The sequence below is a fragment of the Hipposideros armiger genome, unplaced genomic scaffold, assembly GCF_001890085.2.
Source record: "Hipposideros armiger isolate ML-2016 unplaced genomic scaffold, ASM189008v1 scaffold_316, whole genome shotgun sequence".
Taxonomy (NCBI): Eukaryota; Metazoa; Chordata; class Mammalia; order Chiroptera; family Hipposideridae; genus Hipposideros; species Hipposideros armiger.
The window spans coordinates 192,393-205,112 of record NW_017731666.1 but is presented as its reverse complement, the minus strand read 5'-3'; the positions used below and the strand labels follow the sequence as shown (position 1 = coordinate 205,112).

The following is a 12,720-nucleotide window of genomic DNA, read 5'->3' as shown; positions in this document are numbered from 1 at the left end:
AGATAGAGTCCCCCACCCTGGCCTTGCCCTCAGCCCCGGTCTTTCCAGAAGGAATCCCCACCTGGTAAGGGAGGAGCTTGGGCCACAGCTTTTGTGTGGGCGGTGCACCCAATCAGGGCAGGGCTGCCTCAGAAACTGGGTGGTCAACTCAAAGCAGCTCTGATGCTGGGCCAGCCTCATCCCAGGCCAAGGATGGGGCCCAGGGGGAGGGGGCAGTCCGTGGGCATCTGAATCCTCGCTGCCCAGAGCCCCCAGGGCATTGAGGAGGACCCCGGCTTCCAGTAACTGCTGAGGGTGTTTCCTTTGGCTTTGAACTCTATCAGCGGTTCCCAAACTGTGTTCCCGAGAACAACAGGGTGCCAAGAGGTGCTCAGGTTCATAGTCATATAAGCTTGAGAAGCATGCCTGCACAGCACCCAGAGAGACCCTCCTGGGCAGGGTGCTGTCAAGGCTCAGACAAGTCCTGCAGTCAAGGAGCCGGTCTAACTTGGGCTGAGCGGTCACTCTGCAGCGTGTTCATGACCTCTCCTGTGCCTTTGGACTCAAAGATCCTCAGCTTGTTGTCCCTCCTCCTGTTTGTCCCCGAGGAGCGGGCGAAAGACACCTAACTCGGGCTCCGGGAAGGTGTCCTCCCAGCACTTCAGCCAATGAGTCCCCTGCCCGATGGTCCTGGCAGCCTGAACTACGTAGATCGGCAGATCCAAACCTCCCGTTTCCAGATGGAAAGCTGAGGTGGAGCTGGGTTAAGGGACCAGCTGGCCTCCCATGGAGGGCGGAGGGCTCTGGGCGCCCTCAGGGGCAGGCGTGGACAACCCCTCCTCACATGCCCTCTTCTCCAGTCTGTCCCTCAGGAGGACACACCTGGAAGGGGCTGTGGCGGGGAGGCGACCCTGAGAGCTGAGTCACCAGGGGAGAGACAGCTGCCCTTCCCAGAAGAGGTCAGCTCAGCTGTTACCCACCCTCAGCGTTGGCAGGTGGGGCAGAGCGCCTGCTGTAGGCCAGCCCTGTTCTGGGGAGCCTCCTGTGGACAAGGCGGAGCCCGTCCATCAGCTCACCCTCTGGGTGGGAAAATGGGCCAAATCAAGCAGCACTTGCTCAGAAGTCAGAGATGCTGATGAGGACTGTTAAGAAAGCAACGGGGCTGCACAGAGTAGCGCCCGAGCAGGGGCGGGGGCGCGGGGGGCACTGTGTTTGAAGGGATCACTGAATAAGGCGTCTGGGAGGAGGTGCCCTGAACTGAGACTTACACCAACACGTGGCACGGAGCACATCAGCCAGAGAGGACAGCTCAGAGACAGCACGGCAGATTTGGAGAGTGGGGGTGGCGGGAGCTGGACGAGCCCAGGGGAGCGCGAGTGGCTGGAGACAGACGGAGGGTCCCCGTGGCCATGTCAGGAGCGTGGGTTTCATTCGCTGGATTACAGGGTCACACCTGCTGGTGTCGGGAGTGTGGACGGGGAGGAAGGGAGGAGGGGAAGTGAGGACACCCAGCAGAGGGTCCACGTGACCGATGGGGCTGCAGTGGGGGCGCACTGGGTGGGGCAGGCTTACTTGGGAGGGAGAACTGACAGACACTGATGGACTGGGCGAGGAGGGAGACGGAGAGAGAAGCAGAAAGCGTGGCCCCCTGGTTTTGACCTGGAGACTGGGGAAGGCGGTGTGATTCGTCGTGGGGTGGAGCCTGGGGCAGGCCATTGGCTCGGCCATGAAGCCTGGGGTATCCGTGAGGCCCCAGCAAGCATGTCGATGGGCAGCCGGATAGGTGAGCCTGGAGCAGAGCAGAGGAGTGGGGCTGGAGAGAGAACGCTAGGAGCCCCGGAATACGGTGGGCTGGATGCCAGGGGCCGGATGACGGCACCAAGGTGGGAGGGAGGCAAAGACCCAGCTGTGAGGCCCAGAGAGGGAGGCGGCTACGCGCAGTAAGAGGAGAATCAGGACAGACAGGGGCTGCCAGGGGACAATATGTGAGTTCTAAGTGGTTGAACCGCCTGCCAGAAGCTTCACGCTGGTCGTTCTCTCAGAAAACATATCGGTTTTGTTTGGTTTGGGGTTTGGTGGTAATTGGCAGTGAGTAGAGCAGGGCTTCTGTCTGTCCACAGGGGACTTCCCCGCTCAAAGCCCCAGGGCGGCTCCCTACAGCAGCCTGGTGAGAAGGGCAGGGGTCCTTTTCCCATTTAAAGATGCGGAGTTTGAAGCACCCAAAGGAAGGGATGGGATCTCTAGTCCATAGCTCTTTCCAGAAGGTTCTGGAACTTCTCTGAGACTTGTAGTTATTTACCCTCAGCTTTCCCCTCCACAGCCCCAGATCACCCACTTGGCGCCCTCCCCAGGCCTTTGACACCAGGCCAGGCCTCCTGGATTTTGGGGATATTACGTTCAAAGGTCATGCTGTCTTTGGGGGGACGGCTTCTAGCATCTTGATGGAAATTCCGAGCGTAGCGAGGAGCCCATGGGCTAGCTCGTGTCCGACCCCCACCCTCGAGGCCGGCCCTGGGTGGTGAACCCCAGAGAAGACAAGGCAGGCAGGCTGGCTCCACAGCCCTCCAGAACCGAGACTCGAGAGTCCTGGTGGGTCTGCCGGGCTGTGTCCTGGCCGTGTCCTCGAGCCAGGCACCCCTGAGCCTTCCTCTAGCCCGCCTTGCCCGGCCGGCGGAGCAGCACTAGGTGGGGACCTGACTTTGGTATGAGCGCTCCACAAAACTGAAACGTTGGGCCTGTATGGCCAATTTATTTTTCTGCCAAAAATACACAATAAAATGAATAAAATTGCAACATTGCCAAGAAGGGATGCGTGCTCCAAATTTCCAAAAATACCTTAATCACTCTGTGTCTTAAAACCAGCCCCAAGCCAGGAAGTCAGTACTTAAAATCCAACTGGGGACTTTCAGCTACGAGAACTCCAGGCCCTGGATGGAATCTGTGGTTAAGGCAGAAACCGTGAAGCTTTTGTGCTTTCCTGATCCCAGACCCAGTCTCGTTGAACCTCCGGGGCCTGGGACTTCACCCTAATTGTATCAGGGCCTTGGAGAAGCACAGGCCCAGTGCAGGGCTCTGGGAAGGGGCCTATGTGTTGGGCATATTCCCTGATGTGAAAGGAACACGCTGGACCTGGGACCCCTAAGTCAGTTCCAGACGCCCAGTCCCCCGACCCCCGGCTCTGTAACCTGACACATGGCGGTGTGAGCTTTGGGGCACTTATCAGGGCTGGGAGTGCAGTATCCACAGCCTAAATCGAGTTCCCAGAGGCCTTAGACCTGGAAGAGGTTAAGAACCAGCCTTGCCTCTTAGCCTCCTAGGAATACCCCACGTTCAGAAAGCTTGCCTGCCCTTGGTGACCCCGAAAACCGAAGCCAGGTGTGAGTTGCACCCAGGTCTGGGAAGGGTGAAGATGGGAGGCCCAAAGTCAGCCTCATTCAATTCTACAAACATGAAATGGGCAATGGCTGTGACCAAATGCTGTGCTGGCTCCGGGGCATGGCCCCTGTGACCCAGGAGATAAAGAGCCGTTTAGACTATTAAGACACAAACCTGAACTCCATCCCCTGTGGTCTTTGCAGAGGGTGGGGTATCAGGGACCACTTCCCGGGAGGAGAAGGTGAGCCTTTAGGTGGAGGCCGGTTGTGCAGAAACGGAGCTGGGCCCTGATGGAAGGGGCGGGGCTTCCTGAAGTAGGCGCATCCTGGGTGCTCTGGGGCAGGGACTCCTGGTTTGGGTGTTTCCGTGTGTGGTGAAGGTGGCCCTTTGCCCCAAGTCCCTTCCTATGCTCCTCCCCCCTTGGTCTTCCACAGCCTGTGCCAGGCGCTCAGTGGGTCTGTGAAGCAGGAAGCTTTTCATCTCCCAGGCGCCTGACATCCCAGCGGCCCCTGCAGGGCCCAGCTCCTGTGATCACAGGAAGCCTTGGGCGGCCTGCTGGCCCCCGCAGCTCTTTGATCCGGACTCGGTCTTGCTCAGCAGTTGGTGCTGCCGCCTAACCAGGCCCAGGCTCAAGCAGGATCCCCCAGCCCAGACGCAGGCCCAGGGAGGCCGGTGTGCTGGTCTGCAAGAAGGACACGAGGTGGATCAGGTGTGCCACCCCAGGTCTCCTGGGCGACGCCATCCATGTAGAGCAGAGCAGATCTGTGACCCACCTATCTGTTGGGTATATTGCAAGGATGAAGTGAGATACGAGGTGGGAAAGTGCTTAGACCAAGAGAAAAGAGGCCACCAGGAGTCTTGGCAGGACCCTGGCTTCCAGACCAGGCTCTGTCCCTCGCCAGGCACACGGCTTTGGGCAAGTCACAACCTCCCTGTGTTTCTGGTCTCGCCACTGTAGACAGAGGGTGCCCGCCCTGCCCGCTCCCCGGCTACCGCGGGCACCAAGTAAGATAATGGCTGAAAGCGCTTTGAAGAGAATATGGTGCGTGCCGATGTCAGGGATTATCATCATTATTAAGGAGCATGATTACCGCCATCCAGAAAAGCTGCCACTAACGCGAAGGCTCCTGGTCGTGTTGATTTAATTTCCTGGTTAACTGAGCGTTGGCAAGACGAAAACTCTATGTTTTAGCCCTTATTGAAAATCTATTCACAGTGGACTTTCTTGCACTGGTCACGTGTCCTCTTGTCTATTCATTAACGCAGTGATTGACTCATGTACTAATTTATTACTCTTGTGCCCATTGTCTCCTCGTGCCCACTCAGGACTCCTGGTCGGGCATCAAACAGGAGAAATACAGGGGATAGATGTGGCCAAAGAGCGCAGGAACGGGCCTTCCCGGTGGCTTTCCCACAGTTCCCTGCAGCATCTCCATATATGGTCACGTTTCCTTACAGTTCAAGAAATACCTCTGGTTGGGGTAGAAAGTTTTTCTGGGTTTATCCAGATGCGTTATAAAGTGACATGATTGCGTTTTAACAAACCAGTCAGGTCTGATGTGGCCTTGCCTTCTGGAGGGCCGCAGAAAGCCACAGGGAGCCCGTGCTCTTTGCAGTGAAGGTACCACCCCAAAAGTCCCCTCCGTGTGCCGCTGTCAGAGCTGGTGGTGGGCAGAAAGGGACGGTGGGCAGAAAGGGACGGAGGGCATTTGGAATTGAGTCTGATGGGGAGAGGCTGACCCATTTCAGTAGCACCACTTAGGGACAAGCCGTGCCTTTGAAGCCTCCGCCCAGAGAGTCCTCTCCATTCTTAAACTCCAGTGCGCTCTGGAGGAGGAGTTCCCAGAGGTGTGAGTGACAGCCCCCTCCTGCGTGATGTCTGGAAGGAGCGCGCTGATAGGCTGTTTGCTCGGGGAGAAACCACAGGCTGAAGGGCACAGGGGCATGCAGCCTTAGAAGTGGGGTGCCTTAACCCCCGGGAACTCCCTTTCCCCTTGGGAAGAAGGGGGGTAATGCCTGTGTCGGGGACGTCCGGCGAGCTGGGATGAGGACAATGCGTAAAGCACGGGGCCGGTGCGGTACCCCCGGCAGCCTGGGATGTGGAGCTAAAGATGCGCTTGACCTGTCTGTGGTCCTCAGTTACACAAGAACCAGCCCATGGGCACCGCAGTGGTCCTCAGCCGGGGCCATTTTGTCCCCCAGCGGACACTGGGCAGTGTCTGGAGACATTTCTAGTTGTTACAACTGGAGGCTGGGGTTTACTGGCGCCTCGTGGGGGGGGGGCAGGGCTGCCGCTAAGCATCGTGCAGGGCAGAGGACATCCCCGCCGCAGGGAATGCTCCGGCTCCACGTGTCAGTGGTGCCGAGGTTGAGAAAGCTGGTGTGGGGCCGCTCGGCCTGCGTGTGCCGCTGGGGGGTGGCCCTGGGTGGGCTCCGAGCACCCTCATGCTGCCAGTGTCTCTGCTCTCCCCCCAGAACCCCGACATTGTCCTCGTGCACTATCTCAACGTCCCGGCCATCGAGGACTGCGGCAAGCCCTGCGGCCCCATCCTCTGCTCCATCAACACCGACAAGAAGGAATGGGCAAAATGGACGAAAGAGGAGCTCATCGGGCAGCTGAAACCCATGTGTGAGTAGGCTCGGACGCCTGGCCCAGGGTGCTGCCCTGGGGCCCAGGCCGGCGTCACCCAGGCGGGGCCAGAGGTCCTCCGTGGCCTTGGGGACACGCTGTGGGAGCCCCGTTCCACTCGGCTGACAGTGACACAGCACACATAGCTTTTACAAGGGCCACTCCCGTCCCACTCTCACTTGATCCTCACAGGCCGGGGCACAGAAGGGCAGGCCCATATTATAGGTGAGAAAAGCGGGCTCAGAGGTTCAGAAACGGCAACAGAAGGGAGCAGCGGAGATGAGAGGCTGGGGCGGCTGTCTCGTGGCCGCAGACAGGACCGCGATGGCAGCCCAGGAGGGAGAGGCCTGTGGGCTGGCCGGCCTCCTGCCCGCGGCACAGCTGCTCCTGGACGTGGGGCCTGCCTCGGCTCCCAGACTGGGTGGCACTCAGATGATGGTAATTGAGCTGGATTTCATTTTGTCAGCAAAGAGATGCTTCCTGGAGCTTCTGTCAGGTGCAAATCACTGAATGCAAAACACTGAATGCGTCCAGAAAGCCGGCCTCGTTTCCATGGGCCGTGGCTCCCAGCAGCCTCTGGGGGCTCTCGGTGGCCTCTCCTGCCACCTGCACAGCTGGGCTCAGGAAGAGCAGATGTGAGTCTGCCAGACCCAGGAAGAGGATGGGGGCCGTCCAGTGCTGGCCTCGGGGCCTGGGGGCTCTGGAACCTTGATCTCAGGCTCATCACATAGGACCTCGGAGAGTGGGTCCGCGGGTCCCTTAGAACCGTGCCACCCTTGGAAGCTGGGCTGCACGGAAGAAGCCGTTGGGCACCATATACAGGGAGCGACTGAAATGTCCTTTCTGGGTGTCCCGTCACTGGACGTATCCAAGCTGCAGCCAAGTGTCACCTGCAGTGGCCAGCTAATCCTGAGAGCTCCTCAGTGCTCAGATCGGGGGATCCCCCAGCCTCAGGTTTGGAATGGGGTCCAGGAGAGACAGAGGAGTCTGTGTGGGAACAGAGGCCCTCAGGAGGCTGACGGCCCAGCCGGTCCAGCCAGCCCAGGGACGGACCCAGGACAGAGCTCACCCCTGTGCCGTCCTCCCGAGCCAAGTGCCCACAGGGAGGCTCTGGCCGGCTTAGCACTGCTGCCACCAGGAACCTGGAACCAGGAAGCCCAGGGGCCTCCTGGGCTCAGGTGTGTCCAGTGGAACCTCCTTAACTGTGGCTCTGACACATCCCTCCTTGTTAAACCGCCCGGCACCCCCAGGATAGGGCACTCCCCCCATCTTCATCTGCTCACCCCACCGCGTCCTCAGACTAAGTCTTGAATCTTCCATAGGCCCTGTCTGACCCCCCCAGCCCCGAGGGCTCCTCGATACCCCGGGGAGATGTCAGACTGAAGTCAGCCTCCCACGCTTAACCAGAAGGGCTACGCGAGCCTCCTCCAACCTCTGCAGAGCACCCAGAAACGTGGGAGGCAACGCAACGGATGCCCATGAGCCTTCCCTGTCTCTGCCGCTCCTTGGGGCCCGCACAGTGCTGGGCACATGAGAGGCCGTCTGTAGATATTTGTGGGATGGCTAAGTGGGCAGTGGCTTTGGTCCACTCCCCACAGGGGCCTGAGCAACAGGCAAAGGCCCCCAGTATCCAAGCCCTGGGAGCTGGGCTGCTCGGTGGCACCCCTCCAAGGCTAGGACAGGGCAGTAGAGTCAGAGCTGGGAAACCAGAAGGGGACACACATCCTGGTTCTGTGACCATTTCACGGTGTGACCTCTGGCCAGTCACCCACCCTCTCTGCACCCCAGTTCCCCTTTTGTAAAATGAGAGTAAGAACGCAGCTGTGTCTGCACCAAGACCCCCCGCATGCAGCCAGCTCATCTGGGCCAAGCTCGGCTCCTGGGCCTGTGCAGACCCAGGTCCAAAGGGCTGAGGCCACGATGTCATCCCATTTCCTGGGAGGTTCCGGAGACCACCTTAGCCAGAAGTTAGCCAAGGAGGGTGGACCCTTTCAGGGTGGCCACCACAGTCAGGTGCCTCTGGCCTGGTCCTCCCAAACACCTCTCAACACACAGTCAGCGCTTTTCCTGCGAGCCACCCCATCATCGTTTCCCCCGGTTCCGTTCCCATTCTTCTATTTTACCTGCTTCCTTTTCTCCTCATCGCCTCTACCTCCTCACAACAACCTCCAGCCACGAATGGGGCCAGGCCCAGGGACACTCCCCGGCACCCCGCCCCTGCAGGAGGCTGCTGGCCTCAGACAGGAAGGCCACCTCCCTGTGGGCACAGGGATTAAATTCTGCAAACTCCAGGGGATGGAAACCGGACCTCTGATGCTTCCCTGTAGGGAACCGAATGCCGGTCCAAAAGTCTGCAGCGTCAAGAAAAATCATGTCAAACTCCAATCAACTCCCCATAAATCTAATAACACTGGGCTCTCTGATGTCTGGGGTGGGAGCCGAGGTGTGGACAGTCGCTCAGAGTGTGTGTGTGTGTGTGTGTGTGTGTGTGTGTGTGTGTGTGTGTGTGTAAGCACGCAGCTGTGGTTACAGATGCTGAGCCTGGAAACGCGGCCCGGGAAATACGGCTCCAATAAAAGCTTTCGATGCTCATCAGGCTTGGAGCACACAGAGGGCACAGCTAACTGTGTTCAGGGAAAGTCGAGGTGCTGGGAGCCAAGAGGTGCTGGTATCAGGATCAGGCATGCCACCCAACGCTGGAGCCAAACGCATTGGCTTCATCACATTTCCACATAAATCACATTCCTTCAAAGACTTCACAGTTTGATTTCCCGATGCTTCCAAATTTCTCTGCCCTACAGCAGAGTTGTCAGTGGTTTAATCAAAACGTTGTGCTCATTGGCGGGGAAAGGAAGCTCGGGCCTGCACTTTGCCTCACCTGCTGCAAGATGGGGCTCATTGTTCCTGAGCCTTGGGGGGTCTCACAAATGCAGGCTTGAAAGCAGACCGAGCCTGAGAACCCACCTTGATTCTTACAACTGTGCTCATGGGGGCTTCCCTTCAACCTGCAACCTAGGGATGCCTTCTCCAGATAAAACAACAATGACGGGGGAAAGTTATGATACCTGATGGGAATTCCCAATGTATTTCCAAAATACTCCCTGTCTTTTGCAGTCCCTTCTGTGGTAGTTAGCACATGGGTCATGCTGCTGTGACAAAAAGATCAAAAGCACTAAAGTGAAATAGGAGGTTATTTCTCTTTCACATAGCAGTTGGAGGTTGATATGACAGCCCCAGTGTCAGAGATCAGCCATCTGGGCTCCTTCCGGTTGGCTGCTCTACCATTCCTAGGGTGTTGCCCTCTCTTAAATAGCCCAAGATGGCTACTCCAGCTCCTGCCATCACAACTGCATCCCAACCAGTGGGAAGCAGAGAAGAGAAAGTGAAGGGCAAGCTTCTTCCCTGTAAGGACAGGGCCCAGAAGTTGCACACAACACTTTCACACCTATGTCATTGGCCAGAATTTGGTCATAGGGTCACCCCTAAGTAAAAGGGAGTCTGGGGAGTGTAGGCTTTTGCTAGGCGCTACTGTCCTAACATACTTTGGGGAACAGGGTGCTGCATGTGAGTCATTCAGGACTGAGTGGAGCTGAGCTCAAGCTGGGTGTCCCTGTAGGGCCTCAGCTGAGAATTGCTCATCTCAGCTCAAGGCCTGACTCAGTTCCCATCTGAGGGCTGGAGTTTATAGAATTCAAGTGAAAATGATCTAAAGCTCAATGTGTCTCCTCCTGGAAATTCTGGGGCCTGTTCCAATGCAGCTGGTCTGAGAGAACACCAGCTTCAGACCCAGCAAATTGCCACTGTGTGAGCAAGGGGCTGGGCAGGAGGGGTCCTCTCCTCCCAGGTCACTTTGAGTGGGGAAGAATGCCAGCCAATCTCTGTGCCTCAGTCCTGCCAGCCTGCTGGGAAACTCGCTCAGTGACCTTTGGCTGCCCAGAACCACAGTCGTTCTGAGCCGCTGTGCCCCAGACCTTCCCCGCTCAGGTCTGTTGGAGCCCGCAGGGAGCCAAGTGGAACCAGCTCCCTTGCAGCGGATCTGCTCCTCTGAGCGCCCGTGGCTTCCTGCCCTACCCCGTTCCCTGGCAGCCGGGGAGGGGGCAGGCATGCCAGCCACTTCCCAGCTAGCAGTCAGTGAGCCTGTGCCATCCAGCGGAAGGGATGAAGGCTTGCGTTTTAAGCTGTGTTCACAGCCCTTCCCTGAGAGGTGATCTTGTCACAGCTGTTCCCGTCCAGGGCCTTCTCTTGGAGCGCCCTGGGTGGACAGATGGTCCTGTGTTGCTGAGCAAGGCCTGGCCCTTCCCACTGCTTCTGTGACCCCAGAGATTATCGGGCGGCCCCACCTCTGGGCTAGGCTCTCCTCCCACAACCTTCCCCAGAGCCCCGCTGATGTTTCTCCGGGGTCCCAAGACCTCTGCGGTGGTGCCCCCAGCAGCCCTGGGTGGGCCAAGCAGAGGGCTGGCCGGGGAGCCTGCAGGGCCCCAGGGCCGGCACCCGCACACGTTTCCACATGGATGCTCGTGCACACCTGAGTGCTTCTACATGTGCTCACACATGCACGACACGGCTTCCCTCATCACCCACATCCACACTTACGCCTCGCCTCAGTGCCTGGGAGCAAAGACCGGTGGGGCTCAGGTGGGGAGGCAGGTGCTGTCTGGACCAGAGCATGCGCCTGACAGTCCCTCCTGGAAAATGTGTGAGTGGGCAGTGAGGGCGAGGGGAAGAGGTACAGAAGGACTTTCAGGAGCCGATGGCTGCTGGGAATGTAAGTGCAGTGGGGTGGTCCTACCCAAGTCACCTGACCTCTCCGAGCGTCACCATCCTTCTTCTGGGCAGGAGCACAGTGGTCCCTACCCTGTGACCTCGTGACTGTCAAATGACATGGACATGAAGTACAGAGGTATGGGGGCTGCAGCCACCCAGCGGCCTGCTGTTAGGAAACATGCCAACGCAGGACGCCGGCCCTCTTTCTTGAGTTTGAGCACGTAGCCCATGCCAAGCTCTATGCTAAGGGTGGGCACCCAAAGGCCAGCTGGACAGTCCTTCTGGGACCTCTGCACCCACCAACACAGGACCGGAAGGAGCTTTCAGAGCGCCTGCCCTGTGCTCAGTCCTGTGCTGGCCTTGGGGCGTCTGCAGGAGGGAGAAAACCCAGGCCTTGCCCTCAGGAAGACAAACCAACCAGACTGCACCAGCTGATGGCATGGAGGGCAGGTAGATGGCTCTGCCTTCCAGTGCCTAGAAAATCGAGAGCAGGGCTAGTCAGCAAGGCTCCTGGAAGGACCACTGTCCCCAGGCCTTGATGAAAGCCTGGGACTCAGAGATGGGAGGCAGAGGCATCTCAGGCCGCTTTGTGTGGAACAGCACGAAGAAGGAAACGGAGGCAAAAGCCCACACATGGTGTGGCACTGAGGCGTTGGAGCCGTTCACGTCTGAGGCCTCAAAGGCAGGCTGAATATGCGGAGGTGGAAGTCTTGTTGAGCGTGAGAGGCTGGAGCCATGCAGAGTGCGAGGTGGTAGAGGCCGTGTTGACGGTGAGGGAGGAAGCTATGCTAACTGTGAAGTGATAAAGGCCATGTTGGTAGTAGGATTGGAGGTCACGTTCGGTGTGGGGATGGAGCCATGTTGAGTGTGGGTGGGTAGAGGTCGAATTGAAGGGGGTGGAGCCCCTGTAGAGTATAGGGTGATGGTGACTATGCTGCTGGTGGGGTGGAGCCCATGTTGAATGTGGGGTTTGAGTGTGCTCTCCTGGCTCCCAGCAACCCTCATTTACCCCAGTCACTTTGGTCCTTGGGCACCTGCAGCCTGTTGGTGTTTTCAGCAGCCTGGGTCTCAGCCCCTCACCATGTGCTCCAGAAGGGCACACTCCTAGCCTCTGTGCAACCGTTAAGGCCAGTGCAACAAGCCACCAGGGACCCAGCAAAGGCAGGGAACCCCTTATTGCCGAGAAGTGGCTGATGTGGCAGACAGACTGGAAGGAAGGAAGCTGATTAGCAGGCACCTGCCTCTCCCAGGAGCTCCTCACCCCGCATGTTAAGTAAGTCAACAGGACCCTCAGTCTCCAGTGCCCGCACGCCCTCCCCCACCTGTCAGCGAGGCCCTCGCTGTTGCAACACCCAAGCCTTGGGTTGTATAGTCAATGCAGCTGTTGTTTTCTCATAATTTTCCAGACAAAGACCAAAGATCCAGCAAGAGGGGCAGTGTTTATTTGTTTTGCTTTTTTGCTTAGATTGTAATCCTGGTGATTATAGAAATATCAAGAAGTAAAATCAACAAAGGCTTTCCTTTCCCGACCCTGCGCCAAACCCGGTTCCTGGTCGATTAGCGCCACCTGGTGGCCTGTAGCAGTAGAGCAGCTCCGAGGTGCGAACCCTCTGGAGGAGACAGACTACCCAGCCTGGGTGCGAGCCTGCAGGCGTGGGGCACCGTCCCTGCCTGGGGACCTGGCGTCTGAGATGTAGTGGGAGGCTGTCCGGGGTCTGCTTTGTGATTCTGGGCTGGGCTTGGGACAAGCAGAAGGGGGCCCTGGGGAGGCGGGGACACCATCTTTCCCTCCCTGGCTCGAGATGTCACCTGGCTGGCACAAGGCAGGGAGGCTGGCAGCTCCGCCCCCGAAGAGGAGGGCGCGCTCCCAAGTCTCAGCCAGAGTCTGTGGGCAATGGAGGGGCAGTCAGCAAGCCACATGGCAGAGGCGCTGGCCTCAAGGAGCTGCCGGCAGGGGCACCAGGGATGGTAGG

The 12,720-nt window shown here is 58.4% G+C and overlaps 1 protein-coding gene across 11 annotated transcripts in view; it reads left to right on the top strand.

Moving 5' to 3' along the window:
* Positions 1 to 12,720, top strand: part of CAMTA1 (calmodulin binding transcription activator 1) — an 833,165-nt gene that overhangs the window by 721,350 nt on the left and 99,095 nt on the right. For all 11 annotated transcript variants that reach the window (XM_019660379.1, XM_019660385.1, XM_019660381.1 and 8 more), the window contains exon 7: positions 5,830 to 5,983. In XM_019660379.1, the coding sequence (XP_019515924.1) occupies positions 5,830 to 5,983 (154 nt within the window). The remainder of the gene's footprint in view (positions 1 to 5,829; positions 5,984 to 12,720) is intronic.